The following is a 23,881-nucleotide window of genomic DNA, read 5'->3' as shown; positions in this document are numbered from 1 at the left end:
TTAGTGTCTTAAGCAAAGACACGTCAGGCCAGAACTCTCCAGGTTCATACTCTGGGATATTGCATCTAAAATGTTCTCTTTCAGTTTGGCTATCCTAGAAGTTTAACTCACTGGGTGTCCTTCAGTTAACAAGAGTTAACACACCAAATTTAATTGAATTCTACACTAAGTTTGGTCTAAACTCAGAAACAACCCTTGCTTGAAACAGGAACCACATCCACAATCTGGTTGTCAGTATAATTAACTTCTGGTTAACTATTTGCTATTTTGTTGCTTATCTCCTGAGCAACCTGGTCACATGATCATTTACTGAACCCCAAGTGCTTTACCAAAACTCCCCTTTCCTATTTCTTAAAGGGACGATCACCCCAAAATAAAACATAGGTCCATAACTTCCTCGGAATGGCAATCAGCGGTGGATTGCAACTCTGTACCGACTTACCTGCACTTAAGTGGTAAAGCGCCTGTCTCGCCTGACCTTCCTGACTCAGGCTGGGTGAAACTGAAGAAATTAAGCACATTCATGGCTCCAGCAGCGAAGTGCAAAAGGAGTGGAGCGAAGGAGGACATGCCCCTTTTTTATGGCACTAGCCACCATAAAGCAGGTGACTTTAAAAGTCAAATGTCCCAGTGAAAGGGAGACGGTAAGTTTCTAAAGTAAGGTCATCACACTATGCATAATTTTTGGAAACAGCATTTTCTTAATTATTATGCCAAATCTTCCCCCCTCCTGGTTCAGGTGGCACAAAAATTTTTAAAACATTAATCAAGCTTTTACTTGCAATTATGGTATAGTTATTTTATGGTTGGGGTTTGCCATGTGTATTCACCATCCTGCAATCCCTCTGCTCTGCTAAGTTATTTTAATGAACAGGAATATCACAGACTTGCAAGCTCAGAAGTGAACCACCTTTGTGCTTCGCCTTAATAAAGGGCTTCTGAAAATCAAAGTGGTTGACATCTGCCAGACTTCCAACAACTTTCAAACATTTCCACCAAGGTGGTGCTTTTCCAGAAGCTATGTTGGGATGTCCGAATCACAATCATTTCTAGATTATATAGGTTATATAACATGTCTCTAAATTCATTATAGCAACTTGCCTATAATTTAATCAATATGTAGTTTTCTGAGCTTTCTGGTTCTGACTCTTTTAAATATAGGCATTTCACGAGCCTTTTTTTCCTGGAAACAATTGAACACTGAGCCTGTGACTTGTGTTAAACAGCCTCTTCTAATAACACTTCAAAGTGAATATCATGAGAATAAGTAGCACAAGCTGCTTCAAGAACTCTAATTCTAGCAATGACTACATCTGCATCTGATTTAGCATCAGCCTCAGTAGTGAAGACAGAATCAAAGTTCTAATACTAGCTATTTCTTGACCCTACTGACTCCCTCAAATGCCTTGTACAGTCTTTGATGGCAGTGAGTCCTAACATGGCTTAAAAGAAGGGCATGATATTCTTGCCAAACCTACCTGTTACCTCTATTTTTTTATTGTTCTTTTGACCAATCTAATGGCAGATTTTCTTCATTCAAAGTAATTTCTTTCAAAATCTTTTGCAAGAGAAATATAGCTTTCAAATCCTCAAAGGATGTTAAGACACTCACTCTTAACTTTCAACTTGTGTTGATGCAAAGATTGCATTTTGAGAATTCTGAAAATTGAAGTGCTCACATCAAACCTAACTGCTGGCAAAGAGGTAGGACATGAATATCGTATTCAGTAATGCAGTACTCCTGTAACTGCATTGAAATATCACTTGGATTATGTGCTGACATCATGGACTGAAGTTTGAATGCAATCTCTTAACTTGAAAAACAGCCAAACTGACATGCTGCACAATACCATTTGTCTTTTTTAGACTAATCCAGACTTTTTAAACTGGCTATGCAAAGGCAAGCAATGCAGACTGTTCCCTATTCTGTTCTGGAAGAAGGTCTAGCCAAAGTGCTGATGGGCCTGCTTTGATTTCTACGTATTTTTCAACTGCATCTTTCTATTCGCACACTAGAACCTGAGGAGCTGTTAGAAAATTGACCTTTTTTCCATTTGTCTTTTGTAGGTCAATATTTCTTTGTGGAAGCTGACATAAAGGACTTCTCACACCTCAAAGTCGATAAGAAATTTCACGTAATCTTAAACATTCTGCGGCATTGCCACCGATTGCGGGAAGTCCGTGGGAGTCGCCTTGTACGTTATGTACTACTTTAAGGAGATTGTAGTTTGCTTCAATATTCTTAGACTGAATATATCCTAAAGTCCAAAGAAACAGTGTGCTAGATATTTTATGCAAAGTATATTTGCTTTAATATTTTCTTCTCTATCATTAAAGGATGGTTTTCATCGAAGAATTGATGACAGCCTGCTTAGCCCAGTACCCTATTAGTGCTGTTTTGAGGAATCCTATAATAACTAAGTTTTTAAAAAACATTTCTCCTACACCCTACGCAATATCCCAATATTGCACAATTATTCTTGACAGGTTACTCCTAGGCTTCCCTCCACATATCTAAACTGAAATCACTATCTCTGCATCATTGTTTAAATGTTGTTGCATTTTACTCCTCTCTCGCTTAGTGCTCTGAGTGCACTTGACAAAGCTGCAAAATGATGTCAATCTTAAAGCCCCCTTTTGGCATGGGTGAGCACAGGAAAATGACCATCTAAAGTGCAGGTGAAATTCTCCAAAAACTACTGTTGTGCAAGGATTTGAATGTATATTACAGAAGTTGAGTACCTGTACACTAGAAAGGGTTATCAGATGTTTGATCCTCTCTTTTGACAGGGGATCTATGAGCAGTGTGCTAGACAATTGAAGAAAGATTGTGGAATTAACAAAGATTATTTTGTTTACTTTGGTTGGGTCTGTTATATTGAATGTGATTCCAGAGATTTTAGCAAAATCAATAGTACCTGACTTGATTTTCAACAAGTGTGGCTCTCTGAAAAGCTTTTAAATCTGCTGTGCCATATTTAAAATTTAATGTCTCTGCATAATGCAAAAATATACTTTTTTGTTCCCGATATGTTTCATTGCCTTTGTGGCTCTGATATTGCCTGGTCCACTGATACTCTATTTTCTTAGTGTATTTTTTGATTTCTAATCTTTTGTAAAAAAAAAGGCTGCAATTCCTGCAAAGGTCAAAGTGCAATTTCCATTTCAAAACTACCTCCAACATAGAACATATCCCAAGGTGCTTCAGAGGGAGGATAGGGAGAAGAAAAATTATATCAAGTGACGGATGCTAGGCCACAAAGGACAGGTTCGGAGGGTGGAAATACGGGCAAACTGGGTCAGTCTCCTGGGTCCTGCCAAGCAAAATGTTAAGATGTCGGCAAGTCCAACCCAATGATGTTGAGACTAAGCAGTAGTGCACACACTCGGCTGGAGTCTTCACTTCTGTATGGGAAAGTGATCTGTAACCATCCTCCACAATTTAACTTAATTAATGGGGAGATATTCCTGTTAACTGGCCTTTAGTGTCTTGGATTACTTGGGGATAGCAGATGGAGGAAGGTTGGGGAGGGAGAATTGCAAGCCCAAAAGAGACCCTGCTGATTTTTCTTCAGTTAATTTAATGGATGGATAATTAGATAGGCTTTCTTACTGGTCTGTGATCCTCCCTGTCAATTGTTTTTTATGCATTGCACTTGGGTATTCCAATGCTTCCACCCACAATAATGGGTAGATTAATATATGTTAATACAGCATATCATCAGTGCACTGAGTAATATTTTCATCAAACTACATTTGTAAAAATAATTTTCAAACTCACTAATACAGCAGGTGGAAACTCCCAATGTCAATGCTAGTTATTTAAAATTTTCCCATCTACAAATATTTAATTGAATTTCTAGCCCAATTTAACAGTTATTCAGATGTAATAATTCCTAGCATTAGTTAATAAAAATCCATTGCTGAATATATTTTATAAACTGCCCTTAATAATGACATTTCTGTAACTTAGTTTGTAGCTGCTGCTATGTTATAATTACCCTATATATTTTCTCATTGAGCAATTAAGTCAACTCGTATATATGTTAAGTCTTGACAAAATGGAATCGTGCCAATGCATTCTAATGGTAGACCATGTTGTATTCCATGTTGTATTAATGTGGACAAGGTGTTGAAGTTTTGATTAATGCAATATGTAGATGTTAATCAAACACATTTTTACTGCTGGTCAGGTACCTAACAGGAATGCAACTGTATCTGTTAAAATTGTTTTCCACACCTTTTTTCAGTTAATTTATAATGAGACTTGTGAGGTTTTACTAAAGATAAATAAAATTGCAGTGTGCATTGTTTAACATTAGTACCATGTATTTTTCAATTCTCTCTTTAAAGCACCCTGGCATAATTATACGCCAGCATTTGATTTGTTCTTGTGAAATTTCACTTTCTGCTATTTTAGCAGACCTGCTAATCTGGGTTCATAACATTGCTAATGCTGTTCTATGTATAAACAAATAGAGGGAACTTAGACCTATGATCACCAAAGTTGGTCCCCCTGAAGTCAACAGATGGTAAACAGATGGCCTACTGAGCTGAATACTCTGAGCTGTACTCCTGTGAGAAGCACACCTTCTGTAGCTTCCTGTCATGGGTGAGTTAGACAAAGAACTCTTGTCACTTAAGCTCAAGGAGGCTGTAGATTGCAAACAAAGTCACACAGCAAGGATGGAATGCCAGCCAACCTGCTCAAGCAAAAATTCCATCTATTGCCACACTTTTATGACCTTCTCTTCTGGATGGTCGACTCCATTCCACAGGAGATACGTGATGCAAAATTTGGTATGCTATGCAAAGACAACAGAGGAGACTGCAAAAACTACAGGGTCATCTCACTCAATGTCATGGGAAAGTGTTGCTGCGATCATTCTTGAAAGATTCCATCTACTCGTACACTGAGTGAATGCTGAAACACAGTGCAGTTTCTGGGCTAGCAGGTCAACAATAGACATGCCAGGTACAAGAAAATTGTGGGGAACAGTGTTAATTCCACTAATAGCATCTGGTGGAGGAATAATACAGCAGTTTGTCTTTTATTCTTCATACAGCTCAATCCTTTATGATTCTCCACACCCTACTATTCCTGCTGTGTCCATTTATACTTTCTTTGGAGGTTTAGTCAATGATCATCACTTGTCTTTAACAATGTAATTGCCAGAGGATGCAATTGCTGATACATTGATACCACCTGTGGCCGAGGTCACTGAACTGGAAAACTACAAACCAATGCTTAGCTTGAGTTCCACGGCGATAAATGATGAAATCATTCTGTGGCAGAAATGGTGAAATCATTCTGTGGCAGGCATGGTGAGCTGAAAAAAAAAGATCCTTTTCCCTTACTTTTGTAGATTTCACCAAGGCATTCAATACCGTACGTAGAACAATACAAGATTTTGGGGAAAATTGGCTGTCTACCAAAGATTGTCAGTATCATTTGCTCCTTCCATGATAGCACACACTGCGCCATATAGTCTGGCTCCATTTCGGCAGTTTGACAGGGAAGAATGGAGTGATGCAATAGCAATATATGAGACATCTTCACAGATACATGAATAGGCAGGAAATAGAGGGATATGGACCATGAAAAGACAAATGGTCTTTAGTTTAGAAAGGCGTCATGTCGGCACAGGCTTGGTGGCCCAAAGGACCTCTTCCTGTGCTGTACTGTTCTTAGTACCTTGAACCATCTTCATGCCCTTGACCTATGTCTTCCCTGTAGATATGAAAGGAGTCTACTTGTCAGATTGGGTGGGTCAGATTGTATACTCTGCAGTTGGGGCTAGCTGGGAGGACACCATGGGTGGCATGGACCAGTTAGGTCGAAAGGCCTGTTTCTATGCTGTATTGCTCTATGACTATCGGACTGAAAGCGAAGATGAAATCATACGTGTCCTGTCAGAGACCTCCTCTATGCTGATGATGCTGCGCTAGTTGCCCACATCAAAACCCATGGATTGTCTCTCCCAAATCTAAAACTTATTTTCCCTGATGAGAAAGGTTAAGAAAACCATAGTCATGGGACAAGGTTACATCTCTGCCCCTGACTGCATTAAATAACACCCCACTGGGAGTGGTTTGTAATTCTGGCCTATTGTGACAGATAATCTGGCCCATGATACAGAACCTGATACACACATGGGGAAAGCAGCTACCATCTTTGACTGACTTGCAAAGTGCACATTAGATAACATCAGGCTGACCCTTGGGATCAAGCTGATGGTTTATACGCCCTGTATTCTCAGCACCTTGTGTGGTGATGAAACTTACAGCTATCAAAATAATTCAACAATTTCCCTCTTTGCTGACCATGGTGTTTTGTGGGTATATCTTGGCAGGACAAAATCACAAATGCAGCAGTCCTTAAAGCCAATCCTTAAGCCAAAACTCCCAGTTTTGTTAGCACTCATCCAATAGAGGCAGCTTCATTGGCTCAGGCATGTTCGCAGGATGGAAAGCAGACACATATCCAAGGACTTTGGCTCCTGTAACCACACCATACACAGATGATCTGTAAGGCACCCAAAGCTCTGCTTCAAGGATGCTTGCAAGCATGATTTGAAGGCCCTGCATATCAATTATTGCATCTGGGTGTCATTGACTGTTAAAGGAAAATGGTGATACCTCCTATGGTTAGTGTGCACCACTGTGATGACCAGTGGCTACAACAGCATGCCAATGCCAAAAACAGCCCACAATGGTACCTGGTAGCACTTGTGACAGAATCTGCCCCTCCGATTGGCTTCTTCAGCTATCAGCAACAGTGCACCATATAAAGACACCCAACTGCAGGGGATTTTTTTTTTTGCTGCACGTCCATCATTGGTAAGTGGAAGGATGCCGACGATGACTGTGGAAGGAGGAATTTCAAGATAATGCATTAAGTGCTTTTATTCAATTATTCTATGGCTTAATTTCAGGGGTAGTGATTCATGCTAGAGTACAGTACAGTAATTTGGGTTTTGGTACCTGGCCAAGATTTTCTGTTCCCAAATAAAAACAGAAGTACTGGAAATCAGCAGGTCTGACAGCATTGGTGGCATAGTGGTTAGCACTGCTGCCTCAGCACCAGGGACCTGGGTTTGATTCCCGGCTTGGGTGGAGTCTGCACATTCTCCCCGTGTCTGCGTGGGTTTCCTCGGTGCTCTGGTTTCCTTCCACAGTCCAAAGATGTGCGGGTTGGGTTGATTGGTGCTAAATTGCCCCTTAGTGTCAGGGGATTAGTAGGGTAAGTAAGTAGGGTTACGGGAATTGTGGTTGGTGCAGACCCAATGGACCAATGGCCTCTTTCTGCACTGTAGGATTCTATGATCTGTGGATAAGAGATTCATATTTTTGTGTCAAATAGGACTTCAGAACTAAAGGAAGTTGGAAATGTGATAGGTTTATGCTCCTGGAAGGTGGAGGGGGTAGATTAGGGTGGAAGAGCTTAAGTGACAAAGATATGGAATGAATGGCAAAAGGAACGGTAATGGTTGTATTAAAGAGACACTATATTTATCCAGAGTTTGTGTGAATCTCAGAATAATGAAAAAACATGACAAGATTAAGACCAAAAAAGCAAATAAAAGCTCAAAAGCTGGGGCCATGGTTCACGGCATGAAACTGTTGAACTCATTGAGTCTGGAAGGTAGTAAAGTGCCTAATCACATAGGCTTCACTGGAACACTGCAGCAGAGAATGGGAAGGTGAGTGAGAGATCAAGATGATGAATTAAAATGGAAATGAACTGGAAGCTTGAGGTCATGTTTGCGCATTGAACAGAGGCATCTCCAAAGTGGCCTCCCCAATACAGAGGAGACTGCATTGTGAGCAGTGAATATAGTATACTAAATTGAAAGAAGCAAAGGTAAATAAAGCAGAAAATACTGGATAAACTTAGCAAGTCTGGCAATAGCTGTGGAAAGAAAGTTAATGTTTCGGAATCGAAATGACCTACAGAACTGTAAGTAAATGCTGCTTCACCTGGAGGGAGTGCTTGGGGCCTTGGCCAATGAGAGAAGGTAGAAAGCCAAGTATTATACCGCTTGTGATTGCATGGGAAGGTGTTGTGGGAAGATAATGAAGTGATTGAGGAGTGCACCAAGGTGTCATTCAGGGAACAGCCCCTTTGGAATGCTGGGAGGGGGAGGGGGAGGGAAAAATGGGTTTGATGGTGGTATCATGCTGTGGTGGAGGATCTACCTGACTGTTTTGATATGAATCCACAGTGAGTTTTTTAATCATTCGTGGGACATGGGCATCGCTGAATGGCCAGCATTTATTACCCATTCCTAGTTGCCCTTGGAGGGCAGTTGAGAGTCAACCACATTGCTGTAGTTCTGGAGTCACATGTAGGCCTGACCAGGTAAGGACAGCAGATTTCCTTCCCTAAAGGACATTGGTATATTGGTGAACCAGATGGGTTTTTTCAACAATAGTTTCATGGTCATCAATAGATTCTTAATTCCAGATTTTTAAAATTGAATTCAAATTCCACCATCTGCTGGGCAGGATTCGAACCCGGGTCCCCAGAACAGCAGCTGAGTTTCTGGATTAATAATCTAACGATAATACCACTAGGCCATCGCCTCCCTGACTGATTAAAAGGCTGGAGTGTAAGGGGACACAATATCTGATGTTGTTCATATCCTGGCATAATTATCCAGTCATGACTCATGGTGGACAGTTAACTCACTGGAGAAGGAGGTGACATAAATATCCCCATCGTCAATGATGGAAGAGCCCAGCACACCAGTGCAAAAGATAAGGCTGAGGTATTCGCAACAATCTTCAGCCTAAAGTGCCAACTGGATGATCCATGTCGGCCTCCTCCAGAGATCGCCAGCATCACATGCTAGTCTTAAGCCAATTCAATTCACTCCACGTGATAGCAGGAAACAGCCTGCTTGATTGGCACCCCTTTGGCCAACATTCACTCCCCCCACAAGCAACGACCCGCAGCAGCAACGTGTACCAGCTACAAGGTGCACTACTGGCTCCTTTGGTTTCACCTTCCAAATCAATGACTGCAACCATTTAGAATGGCAGATAGAAGGGTAGCAGATACATGGAACCACCATTACCTGGAAGTTTCCAAGCTACTCATCATCCTGACTTGGAAATATGTTTTCATTCACTGTTGCTGGATCAAAATCCTGACTGCAGTGGTTCCAGAAGGGAGCTCACCACCACCTTCTCGAGGGCAATTAGAGATGGGCAATAAATGCTGACCTTACATCCTGTAAATCAATAAAAATTAAATAATTCTTAACATTCACTTTCAATATGGATTACTTGATATAATCAGGAGCAATAATTACCTTTCCCCTCCACTACTTCTTAAAAGCAGAGGAAACAGCAAGCAAAGCTAATGTTTCACTGTAAGTACCAACTTAAGATCAGAATTTACAATTAACCGAGGATTGAACATGACATCTCCCTGGGATATCACAGTATGACATCATGTGTCACAATTAAATGCTGAGCCTGAGGTATTGTGTCAAGATCATTTTCATTACCGTAATAGTATCAACTGCATTTTATACACTATTAGCATTTTCTAGGTGTGGCCAACTCTGGCACTTAAGTACAAAAATCTAGGCTGACGTTGGTGAAGCCCATGGTTCAATGTGTGGTCTTTTAGATGAGACGTTAACCATCTGCTGTCTCGGGTGGATGTAAAAGCGTGCTGACGCTATTTCAAGGAAGAGCAGGGGGATTATCTTCTGCATCTTGGCCACTATTTATCCCAATCAACATCACAAAAAATAGATTATCTAGTCATTATCATATGGCTCTTTGTGGGACTTTGCTGTGCTTAAATTGGCTATCATGTTTCCTACATCATAAAAGTAACTACATTTAAAATGACTTTATTAGCTGTAAAGTGCTTCAGAGCATCATGAGCTTGTGCAAGGTACTCCCCAGATGCAATGTTTTTCTTTTGATACTTTTGTTTCTCGTGTATTTGACTATCCTTTAAGACTCCATAACTTTGAGGCTTTCAAAAACACTGTTGGCTGTATCTTCATTCATAGCAAGTCCTGTTCCCTTATCACTTCTGAGCGTTACCTAGCTCGGGGACCATTGTCTTGATCTTAAAATTCTCATCCTTGTTTTCAAATCATGGCCTCACCCCTCCCTGTCTCTCTAATCTCCTCCAACCCCACAGCCCTCCGCATTATCCGCATCCATGATTTAGTCATTCCATTGTTAGTGGTCACAGAATCTCTGGAATACTCTCTCTACACTTCTCCACCTCACTTTTCACCTTTGAGGACACTCCTTAAAATCTACTTCTTTGACCAAGCTCTTGGCAATCTGAATCTAGAATCCCTACAGTGCAGAAGGTGGCCCCATTTGGCCCATCAAGTCTGCACCGACAACAATCCCACCAGGCCCTACCTCCATAACCCCATGCATTTATCCTGCTAGTCCTCCTGACACTAAGGAGCCAATCCACCTAACCCACACATCTTTGGACTGTGGGAGGAAACCGGAGCACCCGGAGGAAACCCACGCAGACACAGGGAGAATGTGCAAACTCCACACAGACAGTGACCCAAGCCAGGATTTGAACCCAGGTCTCTGGCACTGTGAGGCAGCAGTGTTAACCACTGTGCCACAGTGCTGCTCTTTTATATCTCTTCTTATGGGCATGTCTTACTTTGTTCCATAAGAAAGCACCTTGGGCACTTTTGTTACATTGAAGGTGTTATATAAATACGAGTTGTTCAGCATTCAGCTGAATTATGCTGGTTTCAAATGCCCACATGAAGTGTAGGAAAGCAATCAGAATATTCTTTATTTATTAGTCTTTCTGTAATTATTGCATGGAACATACATATTTTCTTTTGAAGCAAGGTAGGAGATGAAATGCATAAATAATATAATGTTATATTTTCCAAGCTGTATTAAATGAGAACATATATAATATCTCACTTAGCAAGAGTTAGGCCAGCTTAGTATTCAGTTCCATTATGGTCACTACTTTCCTGGCAGACTGGTGAACTATGGTAATGAAGCACTTAATCTTACATCGATACTAGAGATTTGCATTTCTAATGCTACAAGAAAAACATTGAATGGCGACCATGCATCAGAAAATCATTTCAATAATTCTTACCCATCAACTACAAGGTTCATTCTGAGAATTATAGTCCTTTAGTTTACAATACATGAAGTATAAGACCTGAAATAAAGCTTTCATTCTGAAGTTTGATATGTACTTGTTCCTTCATTGCTCAGTCTTTTGGTACTTTTTCTTGAATCTCTCTTAATGACCTTTCCAATGAGTTTGACCTGCTGGTGTCTACCAATTTCCATCAAGTTGTTTACCAGTCCACATCCTTTGTGGCTCCCATGCTAGTTGAGAATGATTTCCTTCCCTCCTATTACTGTGTTCCTCCTCGATAGAAACATCCAGAGCCCACCAAGTCTTGCAACTTTTTGCTCTCATTTCCAAAGTCCTTTGCTGGAGATATGGGAATTTGAAGGGTGGGAACAGTGGCCTTGCAGTCTTGTTAAAGACCAAATGCTGGAGGCCTGAAATAAAAACAGAAAGTGCTGGAAAAACTCAACAGCTCTGGCAGCATCTGTGGAGAGAGGAACAGTTAACTGTTTTGAGTTCAATATGTCTCTTCGGATCCATGTATTAATGTTACTGAATAGTAATGGACTAGTAATCCAGAGGTTTGGACTAATGGTAATCTTACTGTTTATTCTACAATGGTGCACCCTACGAAGCAACGAGGTCCCCTGTGGAATCACCATAAATCTTTGCAGATATTTGTGCCTGGAAGGTAAAAGAAAGCTTGGCAGGGTAACGATGTTGCTAATCACTATTCGCAGTCTTTTAGTTCAGTCAAACATTAATTTTTAATCAAGGGAATCCAGGATTATGGTATTAAGGCAGGAAAGCGGAGTTGAGGATTATCATAGCAGATCAGTCATGATCTCATTGAATGGTGGAGAAAACCTGATGGGCCGAATGGCCTACTTCTGTTCCTACATCTTGTAGACTAATGAAATTGTAAAATCATGTGTGTAGAAGATATTTAAGTTCTATCACCAAGCATCTCTGACTAAGAGGGAGGGGAATGTGCTACATATCTCCAGGATGTACACTTCTGCATCAGTTAGCTGCACTATTTGTGGTGGACCACCTCTAGACCTCAACTTCTTCCTTTCATCTTGCACAGTCACGTAATCACCTGAAGGATGCAATGCATTGGGGAATGGTTTCTATCAGACAGATGTATCACATTGCTTAAAGATTGGGGTGAGTGCCAGATGTGATTGAATACTGGGGGAAATGAGAAAGCGCATAGAAAGAATGGGTACTTGCAAAGATTGGTGGGTGTGAAAAGTGATGTGATGGAATACACTTGGCAAAGCAGAAGAAGGGGTGTATTGTGCACAGGATGTGGGTGAATCAGCAGTATACTCACTTTTCCTGAAATGAAAACGGAAGACGCTGGAAACAACTCAGCAGGTCTGGCAGCACCTGTGGAGAGAGGAACAGAGTTAACGGGCGCAATTTTACCACCTCGCTGCATCAGGTGATCACCGTGGTGAGCTAGGAAAATAGTGTGCAAAGTTGAAAATCCGATTTGTGCTTGGCGTGTAACAGTTTGCTATCTCCCTGGCACCTTTTTAATGGTGCAAACCAATTTGCCCCCAAAATGGGTGCACGGCTGATTAGCATGAGTTTGACTGGATTTCAATATCATTAGCTTCCCCCCTCAGATGTTTCCCACCTCTCCGACCAGATGTCTCACACAGGCGCAAATCACTACTGCTGTATAAAAGTGTGGCTCAGGTGGAGCACTAGTGAAGGAGAGCGAGGAGGTGAATATCACACTGCACCAACTTCCAGGGTGCAGAGGGGATTTCAGGCAATGCCACGGTGCACAGTGGAGTGGGGGGCTTGTGCTGGGCTGGGGGTCCTCAGATCGGGGTTTCCACTGGCTTGGGTCTCATGTTGCACGTTATCCCTCTGGCTGCTGAATGACCTCTGAGGAATTTCATATGAGTAAGAGTCCCAACCCCCACACATTGGTTACCCTGCCATCTGTCTGCTGGACAGGCTCTGTGGTTTATTGCTGACATTCCAGCTCAGGCCCCACTAACAGTAACAAGCACCAGGCATGGCAGCTGTTGCCCCAATTATGGGAGCTCTGCAGTGCTCCCTACAATGGCAACCCATCTTGTGATAGTCACGAGGGTGCTTCTCCACCTTCCGTCTGAACTTCAAGCCATTTCTGGAAGCCAGTGCACCAGACATCCAGTTGGATGCACTCATGTCTATGCTTCGAGGGTTCCCAATGGGCACCCCCTCAAAGCCACTCACATGATCTCTGTATTCACCATGGCAAAGATGAGGCTACAGTTGGCAGCCCATTGAGGTGGCTCATGGCACTGGGGATAGTTCCATGTTGCCAGAATTCAGACTCATGGGGACATCGGTTACTGGGAGGGAGCTATTAGGGTCAACTAAAACAATTCAATCTTGGGTCCCATTCTTAATCTTCCACCACCAATTCCATTCCATGCATTACATACTAAATCTAACTTTTTGAGAAATTATAGTCATATTCATTTAGACTTTATCTGCCCAACTACTGCAAGTCTTTACGCCTTTAACAACATTAAAATGGGAATAAAAGCAAAATACTGTGGATGTTGAAATCTGAAACAAAAACAGAAAATGCTGGAAAATCTCAGCAGGTCTGACAACCTCTGTGGAGAGAGAATAGAGCCAACACTACTAGTCTAGATGACCTTTCCAAGGGTCACCTAGACTCGAAACATTGGTTCTATTCTCAAAATGGAAATAGTCAGTTCACACTTAGTTTCAATGTCCTTGTCATTAGCATGGATTAAAAATAGCTTGATTCCAAGCATTGACTTTTAAGAAACTTTACTCAACATTCCTGCTAAATCTGATATTTACACATCTTGTAAATACCACTTTATAAGGGGGTGTAGGAACAGAAATACTTAAAGGTTTATGTACATAACACTGAAGATGTCAGGATGTGATAAGAAAGTTGTTAAAAAAGCATACAGGACCCTTTGTTTTATCAAGAGGGACATAGCGTACAGAAGTAAGGAAGGCCTCAAGGGGAACTAGGGATGAGCAATAAATGCTGGCATTTCCAGAGATGGCCAGATCTCATGATGTAATAAACAAAATGCTATGTGAAATAGTCATAACCACAGATTAGGCTTCAGCTGGAGCACTGTATCCAATTCTGGGCACCAGATCTTTGGAAGTATATAAAGATGTCGGAGAGGGTGCAGAGGAAATTTACTGGAATGGTACCAGGGATTGAGGGTCTTCAGTTATGTAGAGAGATCAAAGAAGCTGGGATTAAAGTAAAGTGTATTTATTAGTCACAAGTAAAGCTTACATTAACACTGCAATTAAGTTACTGTGAAATTTCCCTGGTCGCCACAGTCCGGAACCTGTTCAGATTGATGCACCTAACCAGCACATCTTTCAGAATGTGGGAGGAAACTGGAACACCTGGAGGAAACCCACACAGACACAGGGAGAACATGCAAACTCCACACAGACAGTGACCTAAGCCAGGAATCAAACCCAGGTCCCTGGCACTGTGAAGCAGCAGTGCTAACCACTGTGCTACCGTGCCAATTGTTGTCCTAAGAACAGAGAACATAAGAACATAAGAACTAGGAGCAGGAGTAGGCCATCTGGTCCCTCGAGCCTGCTCCGCCGTTCAATGAGATCATGGCTGATCTTTTTGTGGACTCAGCTCCACTTACCCGCCCGTTCACCATAACCCTTAATTCCTTTACCATTCAAAAATTTATCTATCCTTGCCTTAAAAACATTCAATGAGGTAGCCTCAACTGCTTCACTGGGCAGGGAATTCCATAGATTCACAACACTTTGTGTGAAGAAGTTCCTCCTCAACTCAGTCCTAAATCTGCTTCCCCTTATTTTGAGGCTATGCCCCCTAGTTCTAGTTTCACCTGTGGAAACAACTTCCCTGCTTCTATCTTATCTATTCCCTTCATAATCTTATATGTTTCTATAAGATCTCCCCTCATTCTTCTAAATTCCAATGAGTATAGTCCCAGTCTACTCAGTCTCTCTTCATAAGCCAACCCTCTCAACTCCAGAATCAACCTAGTGAATCCCCTCTGCTCCCCCTTCAGTGCCAGTATATCCTTTCTCAAGTAAGGAGACCAAAACTGTACACAGTACTCCAAGTGTGGCCTCACCAGCACCTTATACAGCTGCAACATAACCTTGCTGTTTTTAAACTCCATCCCTCTAGCAATGAAGTTCAAAATTCCATTTGTCTTCTTAATTACCTGCTGCACCTGCAAACCAACTCCTTGAGATTCCTGCACAAGGACACCCAGGTCCCTTTGCACAACAGCATGCTGCAATTTTTTACCATTTAAATATTAGTCAATTTTGCTGTTATTCCTACCAAAATTGATCACCTCACATTTACCAGACCCTCGCCCACTCACTTAGAAGAAGAGATTTAATACAGGTGTTCAAAATTGTAAAGAGTTTTGAAAGAGGAAGAAACTGTTTCTACTGAAGGAGGGCCAGTAACCAGATAACTGACTTAATTTGCAAAAGAACCAGGCTGATCGGGGTGGGAGGAGGGGAGAATGAGAGTCCTTTTCAATGGAATGAATTGTCCTTTTCAATGGAATGAATTGTCCTTTTTGCACTGCTGGAAGGGGTGTGGAAGCAGATTCAATCATAACTTTCAGAAGGAGATTGGGTAATTTGAAGGGTTAAAGTGCAGGACTGTATGGTAAAAGCATGAGTGTTCAGACTACTAGGATAGCTCTTTCAAAGAACCGCACGGTAGAATGGGCAAAATGGCCTCCTTCTGTGCTGTTGGATTCCATGAAGTATTCTGTACCTAGTTTGAAACAATTTCTTAACTAGTCCCATCCTTTACTTTAGATTTTTTTTGGGGCTGGATTTTATGTTTCTCAGCAGGGTGAGGGAGACGGAAGGTAAACTGTTTGTGGTCGGTCGTGGCTACAAATTTACAGGCCCCTGCTCTCTGAATCTGTCTATATTTGCATTAAAGATTCAAAATCTAGAAATTAGTTTATCTACAGGCTCTATGACACCAGCAAATTCTGCTGCTGCATTCAGCAATTGGTCCCTATAGCTGGACCATTTTTTTCCACCCTTGTGCCACCTCGACATAGCTGCCATAAAACACTCGCAAACCCTGGGGTGGCCCAGCAGTTAGCAATGCTGCCTCATAGCACCAACGACCCAGGTTCAATTCCAGCCTTGGGTCACTGTCTGTGTGGAGTTTGCACATTCTCTCCGTATCTGTGTGGGTTTCCTCCGGGTGCTCTGGTTTCCTCCCACAGCCCAAAGATGTGCGGGTTAGGCTGATTGGCCATGCTATAGAAACATAGAAAACTACAGCACAAGACAGGCCCTTCGGCCCCACAAGTTGTGCCGAACATATCCATACCTTTTAGGCCTACCTGTAACCCTCCATCCTATTAAGTCCCATGTACTCATCCAGGAGTCTCTTAAAAGACCCTATTGAGTTTGCCTCCACCACCACTGACGGCAGCCAATTCCACTCGCCCACCACCCTCTGTGTGAAAAACTTCCCCCTAACATTTCCCCTGTACCTACACCCCAGCACCTTAAACCTGTGTCCTCTCGTAGCAGCCATTTCCACCCTGGGAAAAAGCCTCTGAGAGTCCACCCGATCTATGCCTCTCAACATCTTATATACCTCTATTAGGTCTTCTCTCATCCTACGTCTCTCCAAGGAGAAAAGACCGAGCTCCCTCAGCCTATCCTCATAAGGCATGCCACTCAATCCAGGCAACATCCTTATAAATCTCCTCTGCACCCTTTCAATCTTTTCCACATCCTTCCTGTAATGAGGTGACCAGAACCTGAACCTTAGTGTCAGGGGGACTAAAAGGGTAAATATGTGGGGTGACGGGGATAGGGCCTGGGTGGGATTGTGGTTTGTGCAGGCTTGATGGGCTGGATGGCCTCCTTCTGTATTGTAGGGATTCTATGATTCTTTTCAAGTACAATGCCTGAGAAATGCAGCACGTAATGAGAAATTGCAGACAAATGGGTCATTAACAAGCTCAATAACTTGTTCATTAGTAATTTCAAAATGGCAGGTGACCTGTCAATTTGCCTTCTCTAATTTCTGAGACTGGTGGGACTTATTGCCATTCAACCCTATTTTATATTTGTGTGGGGGCCTGATTTGCAGACATAAAATCCAGCCCATGGTGCTAGTTTGTTTAGAAGTTTTTAATAGGAAATCTTCAATTTTATTTATATGGGTGGGATTAGTGAGTTTAAAGTTTAAAATTTATTTATTAGTGTCACAAGTAGGTTTACATTACCACTGCAATGAAGCAACTGTGAAAATGATGGGGGTGAAGGGGTGGGCTTGTGTAAGTTGCTCTCTTGGATGGTTGGTGCAGACCTGATGGGCCGAATGGCCTCCTTCTACATTGTAGGGATTCTATTCTATGATAACATTTTTAGGCATATAAAACATCCCAAGACAATTCCCAAGAGCATCATTATTTCCTTGTAAATGATATTGAGTCACATAAAGAGATATTTGGCCAAATAATCAAAAGCTTGGTAGAGAGGTAGATTTTAAAGGAAAGCAAGGGAGAAAGGTAGAGGCAGGGTATTTCAGAGCTCAGGGCCCAGGCAACTGAAGGTGCAGCCACCAAAGGTTGAGCAATTCAAATCAGGGATGCTCAAGAGGCCAGAATTAAAGGTATGCAGATATCTCACAGGGTGTGGGGCTGGAAACAATTACTGAAGTAGGGAAGGGGAGGGAGGCCATGGAGAGATTTGTAAACAAGGATGAGAATTTTAAAATCAAACCATTATCAGTCAAAATGCAGTCAAAATCTTTGTACAAGTCCAAATAAACAATATCATGATAGTCCGCCATTTGTTGAATCCTTCAGGGTAGTTTATCAGACTGTTATCTAAGTTATTTATATACAGATACATCTCCAGCATGTTCCTTAGAATAATGTTCTCTTATTTTACCTGTTACTGATGTTAAATGGATTTAAATATACTAATAATCCACCAGCAGATTTAATGCTTGGGTCAGCATTTCATTTGGGTCAGGATTTCTATAAATTGCTTGGAAAATAGTCATTTTAAAAATTGTAGCACAGACCATTTAATCAGTCAGAGTGAAGTTGAATCTAAATTAAAAATGCTTCTCTTCTTTAAAATCTAATTTTTTACTTGAATTATTTCTGGGCTAAGGATGACTGATGGGCTGTGACTGTTCAGAGTGCTGAATGAGGAACTGGGAATAAAAGAAAATCATTTATGACTGGAGCAGTATTAGTAACTCAATTTCTTGATTGCTGCATTCAAAGGCTGAAGTAACTAAAATGGGGCACCACATCCTTTGGAAAAGGAGATGACTGCACACAGTACTTGCCAGTTATAAGTAGCTATTTTTGGACAATCAGCAGTGGACAGGGAGAATCATTAGTCTACACAATAGGCATTTATGCTGCATTGGAAACTTTAGAATAGTTTAATGAGCTGCGCTGCTTTTGAAATGATTCACTGTATTTCTGTCGGTGGCTATGCACCCGCAAGTTACAAAAGCTACAACCTGTCCAATTTCTACCACTTGAGCACATCTAATTCCTTTTGGAATCACACAAGTAAGTCCGTGCACTCAAGTTCCTTTCAAACTGAGTTACTAAGTTTAATTAACAGTAATTTTAACAGCTAAAGGTACATATAGAACGGAACACTCCTACATAATAACTCACCACTAAACCCACAGACCTTAGAAGGCGCACTATGTCCTTTCAGCAGTAAGGGTATGTAGTAATATAAATAATAAACCTGTCTCATTCTAGCACTCACTTCTGACAGTTTTCAGGGATGCTGCCCATCTTTCCACTCTTTCGCCAGCCGTCCCTAGGGTAGGGCTTAAATTTCATATTTAAAGTGAATTTTTACAGATAGAGGTCTTAATTTGTTACGTTAGTCTGAAAATCAAGGATAAAAGATAAAGGTTTGCATTTATATAGCACCTTTCACAATCACAGACCGTCGCAAAATACTTTGCAGCTAATTAATTACTCATGTTGTGCAAAGGAAACAACAGTAACCAATTTCTTAAAAGTTGCACTGTATTGTCCCACAAAGAACAATAAGATAATGGTAGATTTGGCTAAAGGATGTTATCACAGTCTCACAACACTAGTACCTTTTGGCTAAGCTAATGTTTCTGGGCACAAAACTACACCTACCTTAACTTCCAAATTATATGGAAAACTGAAACCATTCTACAGGCGAGACAGGCTCTTATATAAAATAACGTGAGCACTGAATCTGTTACATTATTTTCCCCGCACCCATCTGTCTTAATGAGTCAATGGAAGCCGGATATTGCATGAAATTATGCGAATGTCAAATATCTGCAACTAAATGTTCAACCACACATTTTTGCCTCATTTCAAATTTAACTAAACCTCTGAGTTGTCCCAGAATATATCATGGCAAATGCTCCAGAAATCCTGAAGTAACATTTACATTATCTACATAGTACAAACACATTGGGTGGAATTACAAAGAACAAAGAACAGTACAGCACAGGAAACAGGCCCTTCGGCCCTCCAAGCCTGTGCCGCTCATTGGTCAAACTAGACCATTCGTTTGTATCCCTCCATTCCCAGACTGCTCATGTGACTATCCAGGTAAGTCTTAAACGATGCCAGCGTGTCTGCCTCCACCACCCTACTTGGCAGCGCATTGCAGGCCTCCACCACTCTCTGTGTAAAAAACGTCCCTCTGATATCTGAGTTATACCTCGCCCCTCTCACCTTGAGCCCGTGACCCCTCGTGATCGTCACCTCCGACCTGGGAAAAAGCTTCCCACTGTTCACCCTATCTATACCCTTCATAATTTTGTATACCTCTATCAGGTCTCTCCTCATTCTCCGTCTTTCCAGGGAGAACAAGCCCAGTTTACCCAAATTCTCCTCATAGCTAAGACCCTCCATATCAGGCAACATCCTGGTAAACCTTCTCTGCACTCTCTCTAAAGCCTCCATGTCCTTCTGGTAGTGCGGCGACCAGAACTGGACACAGTACTCCAAATGTGGCCTAACCAGCGTTCTATACAGCTGCAACATCAGACTCCAGCTTTTATACTCTATACCCCGTCCTATAAAGGCAAGCATACCATATGCCTTCCTCACCACCTTCTCCACCTGTGCTGCCACCTTCTCCCAAAAAATTCTCCCAAAAAAGTACTGTGTCATCACAGCGAAAGTAAGGGAGTGAATCCATGCTGGTCACTCTGGCAAGCTCCACACTGCAATCCTCCCACACTCTTTGCTGAGTTGGGAGTTTCACGCTGGTCCTGGGGAGGCAGGGCCTAAACACACCAGTGAATCCTGCTGCAGAGCGCTTGGGTGCCATTTCAAAGAGCACCCTAAACTTACAGTACACCGGGAGACACTATCCTCTGCCCCCCCCTCCCCCCAACGGACATCGGGACCCCCCCCCCCCCCCCCGTCACCTCATTGGCAGCAGCATGTTCCCCGCCCCTTCCCTGACACTGGTTGCCGGCATTGGGCCCCACCCAATGGGTTCCCCTGCCCGACTCCCAATATGCCCCCCCATCAGGACCCCTGACTTGCCGTCCATCAGGATCGCCTTCATGATCCACACTCCCCTCCCCATCCATCAGACCTCCCGCACAGCTCCCCCATCACAGCTCCTACTCTTGCCCCATCCCCTCGGCACTGCCTCAAACATACTGGCAGTGCCCATCTGGCACACTGGTACTGAACTGGCACACTGGTAGTATCCAACTGGCACCTCCAGGCTATTCAATGGCCACTGCCAGGCTATCCAATAGCACTGCATTTGTGCACCAGTTGGGACCGCCAGTGTGTCAGGTAGGCTCTGGCAAGTGGGCACTACACAATGGGCACCACCTTTTTTTATTCATTCATTCATTCGTGGGACATGGGCGTCATTAGCTGGGCCAGCATTTATAGCCCATCCCTAGTTGCCCGAGGGCAGTTGAGAGTCAACCACATTGCTGTGGCTCTGGAGTCACATGCAGGCCAGACTAGGTAAGGACAGCAGATTTCCTTCCCTACAGGACATTAGTGAGGCAGATGGGTTTTTCCGACAATCGACAATGGTTTCAGGGTCATCTTAGTTCCAGATTTTTAAAATTGAATTCAAATTTTACAATCTGCCGTGGCGGGTTTCGAACCCGGAATATTAGCTGAGTTTCTGGATTAATAGTCTAGCGATAATACCACTAGGCCATCGCTTCCCCCCTGCCCCGTGTTCAGTTCTTGGCAGAACACCATAGGACCGGGCTTCCAAAACTCTGGGTCATGATCCCCAGAGGGGTCATGAGATGAGCTGTTCAAGTCACAGGCTGAGAGGCAGCAGTATCAGCCAGGGAACTCATACTGAATGTTAACAGCTGCGAGGTCCCTTCAATTCCTTGCATTGTCCCATTGGTGGGCATGACCTAACAGACAGATCTTTGAGGCCTGATTGTTGCTGCTGCAAAAAAAATGCATGTGAAAATAGATGCTGTTTTTTTAAAAGTCCAAAGATGTGCAGGTTAGGTGGATTAGCCATGCTAAATTGCCCCTTAGTGTCCAAGATGTGTAGGTTAGGTAGATTAGTTATGGTAAAGGCGCGGATAGGATGGGGGCGTAGCCTGGATAAGATGCTCTTTCGGAGAGTTGGTGCAGACTCGATGGACTGAATGGTCTCCTTCTGCACTATAGGGATTCAATGGGTGGAATTTTACGGCCTTGCTCGACCCAAGACCAGAAAACCCCGCCCGAGGTGAATGGACATTTCCATTGTCCAGCCCTCGCCCACTCCAATTCCATGGTGGGTGGGGCGGTAGAATTCCGGTATGAATGTATGAAATAAACCCCGCAGTTCAGACAATTTCCACCTGTACTTCTCTCCCAACCCAGGAGCTAAAAGCAAGACCCCCCGCCTTCAGGAGCTAACCACCCACCCCCCCCCCCCCCCCCCCCCCCACACACACACACACACAACCATGGTCTCAAGAAGTTTGAGGCATTAAAATTGAGACATTGGGGTCACAAAGAGAAAAGGTTTGGGTAGCATTGCCATAGAAGAATATATTAGCCCTGGAGTGAGTGCAGAGTAAATTTATTAAATTAATATTTGATCAGCAAGGTTACATTAGACAGCTTTTACACAAACTGGGGTTGTATTCCTGTTAATTTAAAAGGTTAAGGGATATTTGATCAACATTTTCAAGATATTAAGGGGCACTCTGATGGTAGCAAGAGAAAATAGATTTCCATTTGTTGAAATCTAGGACTAGAAGGCTTAGCCTAAAGATTAGAACCAGTTTTTCAGGAATGCAGTTTGGAAATAGTTCTACAGCAAACGATGGTAGAAGTTTGAAACCTTCTTCTACAAACAGCAGTTCAGTTGTTAATTTTAAATTAGGTTGATAGATTTCTGCTATTGAGAGATTGAAGGGATATAGGGCAAGGTGGGCATGTGGAGTTAGGTGACAGTTCAGCCATGATCTCGTTTCATAGTGTTACAGAGTCAAAGGGCTAATTGGCCTACTCTTGTTCTTATGTTCCTAATGGACCTCAGGGGTTGCCTATTTACAACATTTTCCCACAGGAAGCCATTGAGGAAATCCAAGATAATATTTCGCCGTTCTATTAATATGATGTCTGAATCAAACTGGATGCAAGTCTAACACTTTGGAGTATCACATAATTGCCTTATGCAAGCCTTTCATTGTACTTGTAGATAGATAAAATGTAGTGGGTTTTTGTTCTGTTTAAAAGGGCAGGGCATTTAGACACAGCTTCACCTTGCAGCTGACAATTCTTTATGGTGCTGCTGCAATGTATTTCTGTTTTGCGAAGATAATGTCTAAACCAATTGGATACAGGTGCTTAGGGTGTTAGAGAACAGGTCAGAGCTATGGGAGTCATGCAAAAAAGGAAATAGAGAGCACGCAGCGCCAACATGTTCTTGTGAAAGTGAAGGGTGGGAGCAACAAGTCCAGAAAATCCTGGAAGTGAAGGGACATCCAGGGTTGGATAAGGAAAAAAAGGAAGGTTTACAGCAGATACCAAGGGCTCAAAACAGTGGAAGCCCTAGAGGAATATAGAAAGTGCAGGGGTTTACTTAAAAAATAAATTAGGAGAGTGAACAGGGGGCATGAATAAAAACTGGCAGGCAAAATAAAAGAAAATCCTATCTGTTTTAAGTATATTAAGGGCAGGAGGATGACCAGGGAAAGACTAGGGCTCATTAGGGCAATGTGGTCATTTGTGTATGGAGCCAGAAGGTGTAGGTAAGGTTTTAAATGCATCTGTGTTCACTATGGAGAAGGATGATGTAAGTATGGAAATCAAGGAGGGTATTACAATCAAGGATTGTAATTTACTTGAACAACTTAACAATGAGAGGGAGGAGTTATTAACGGTGGATAACTCCCTAGATCCAGATGAGATGTATTCCAGGCTGCTGTGGGAGGCAAGGGAGGAGATTGCAGCGGCTCTGGCAATTTTCAAATCTCCTCTGGCCTCAGGAGAGGTGCCAAAGGGATGGAGCTCAGCTAATGTGGTACCTTTATTCAAGAAGGGAGAAAGGGAAAAAAATCAGGAATTTACAGGCCAGTGAGCCTAACTTCAGTGGTAAGCAAATTATTGGAAAAAATTCTGAGGGTCAGAAATAACGTCCACTTGGGGAGGCAAGGATTAATCAAAGATAGTCAGCATAGTTTTATCAAAAGGAGATAGATGGTTGACTGTTTTGAGGAGGGTGTGAAGTGTG

General features: G+C 42.4%; 1 protein-coding gene across 4 annotated transcripts in view; it reads left to right on the top strand.

Annotated features, from left to right (window-relative positions):
• The window catches only part of ska1 (spindle and kinetochore associated complex subunit 1), a 66,500-nt gene that overhangs the window by 32,706 nt on the left and 9,913 nt on the right, over positions 1-23,881 (top strand). For 2 of the 4 annotated variants that reach the window (XM_078227490.1, XM_078227406.1), the window contains one exon: positions 2,068-4,320. The exons of the other annotated variants lie outside the window; for them this stretch is intronic. In XM_078227490.1, the coding sequence (XP_078083616.1) occupies positions 2,068-2,216 (149 nt within the window). In that variant the 3' untranslated portion in view covers positions 2,217-4,320. Of the gene's footprint in view, positions 1-2,067; positions 4,321-23,881 lie in introns of those variants that run through there. 4 annotated transcript variants of the gene reach the window in all.

Source organism: Mustelus asterias, chromosome 1, assembly GCF_964213995.1.
Source record: "Mustelus asterias chromosome 1, sMusAst1.hap1.1, whole genome shotgun sequence".
NCBI classification, from domain to species: Eukaryota; Metazoa; Chordata; class Chondrichthyes; order Carcharhiniformes; family Triakidae; genus Mustelus; species Mustelus asterias.
Note: the sequence above shows the minus strand (reverse complement) of the source record. Positions and strands in the feature narration are given on the sequence as shown.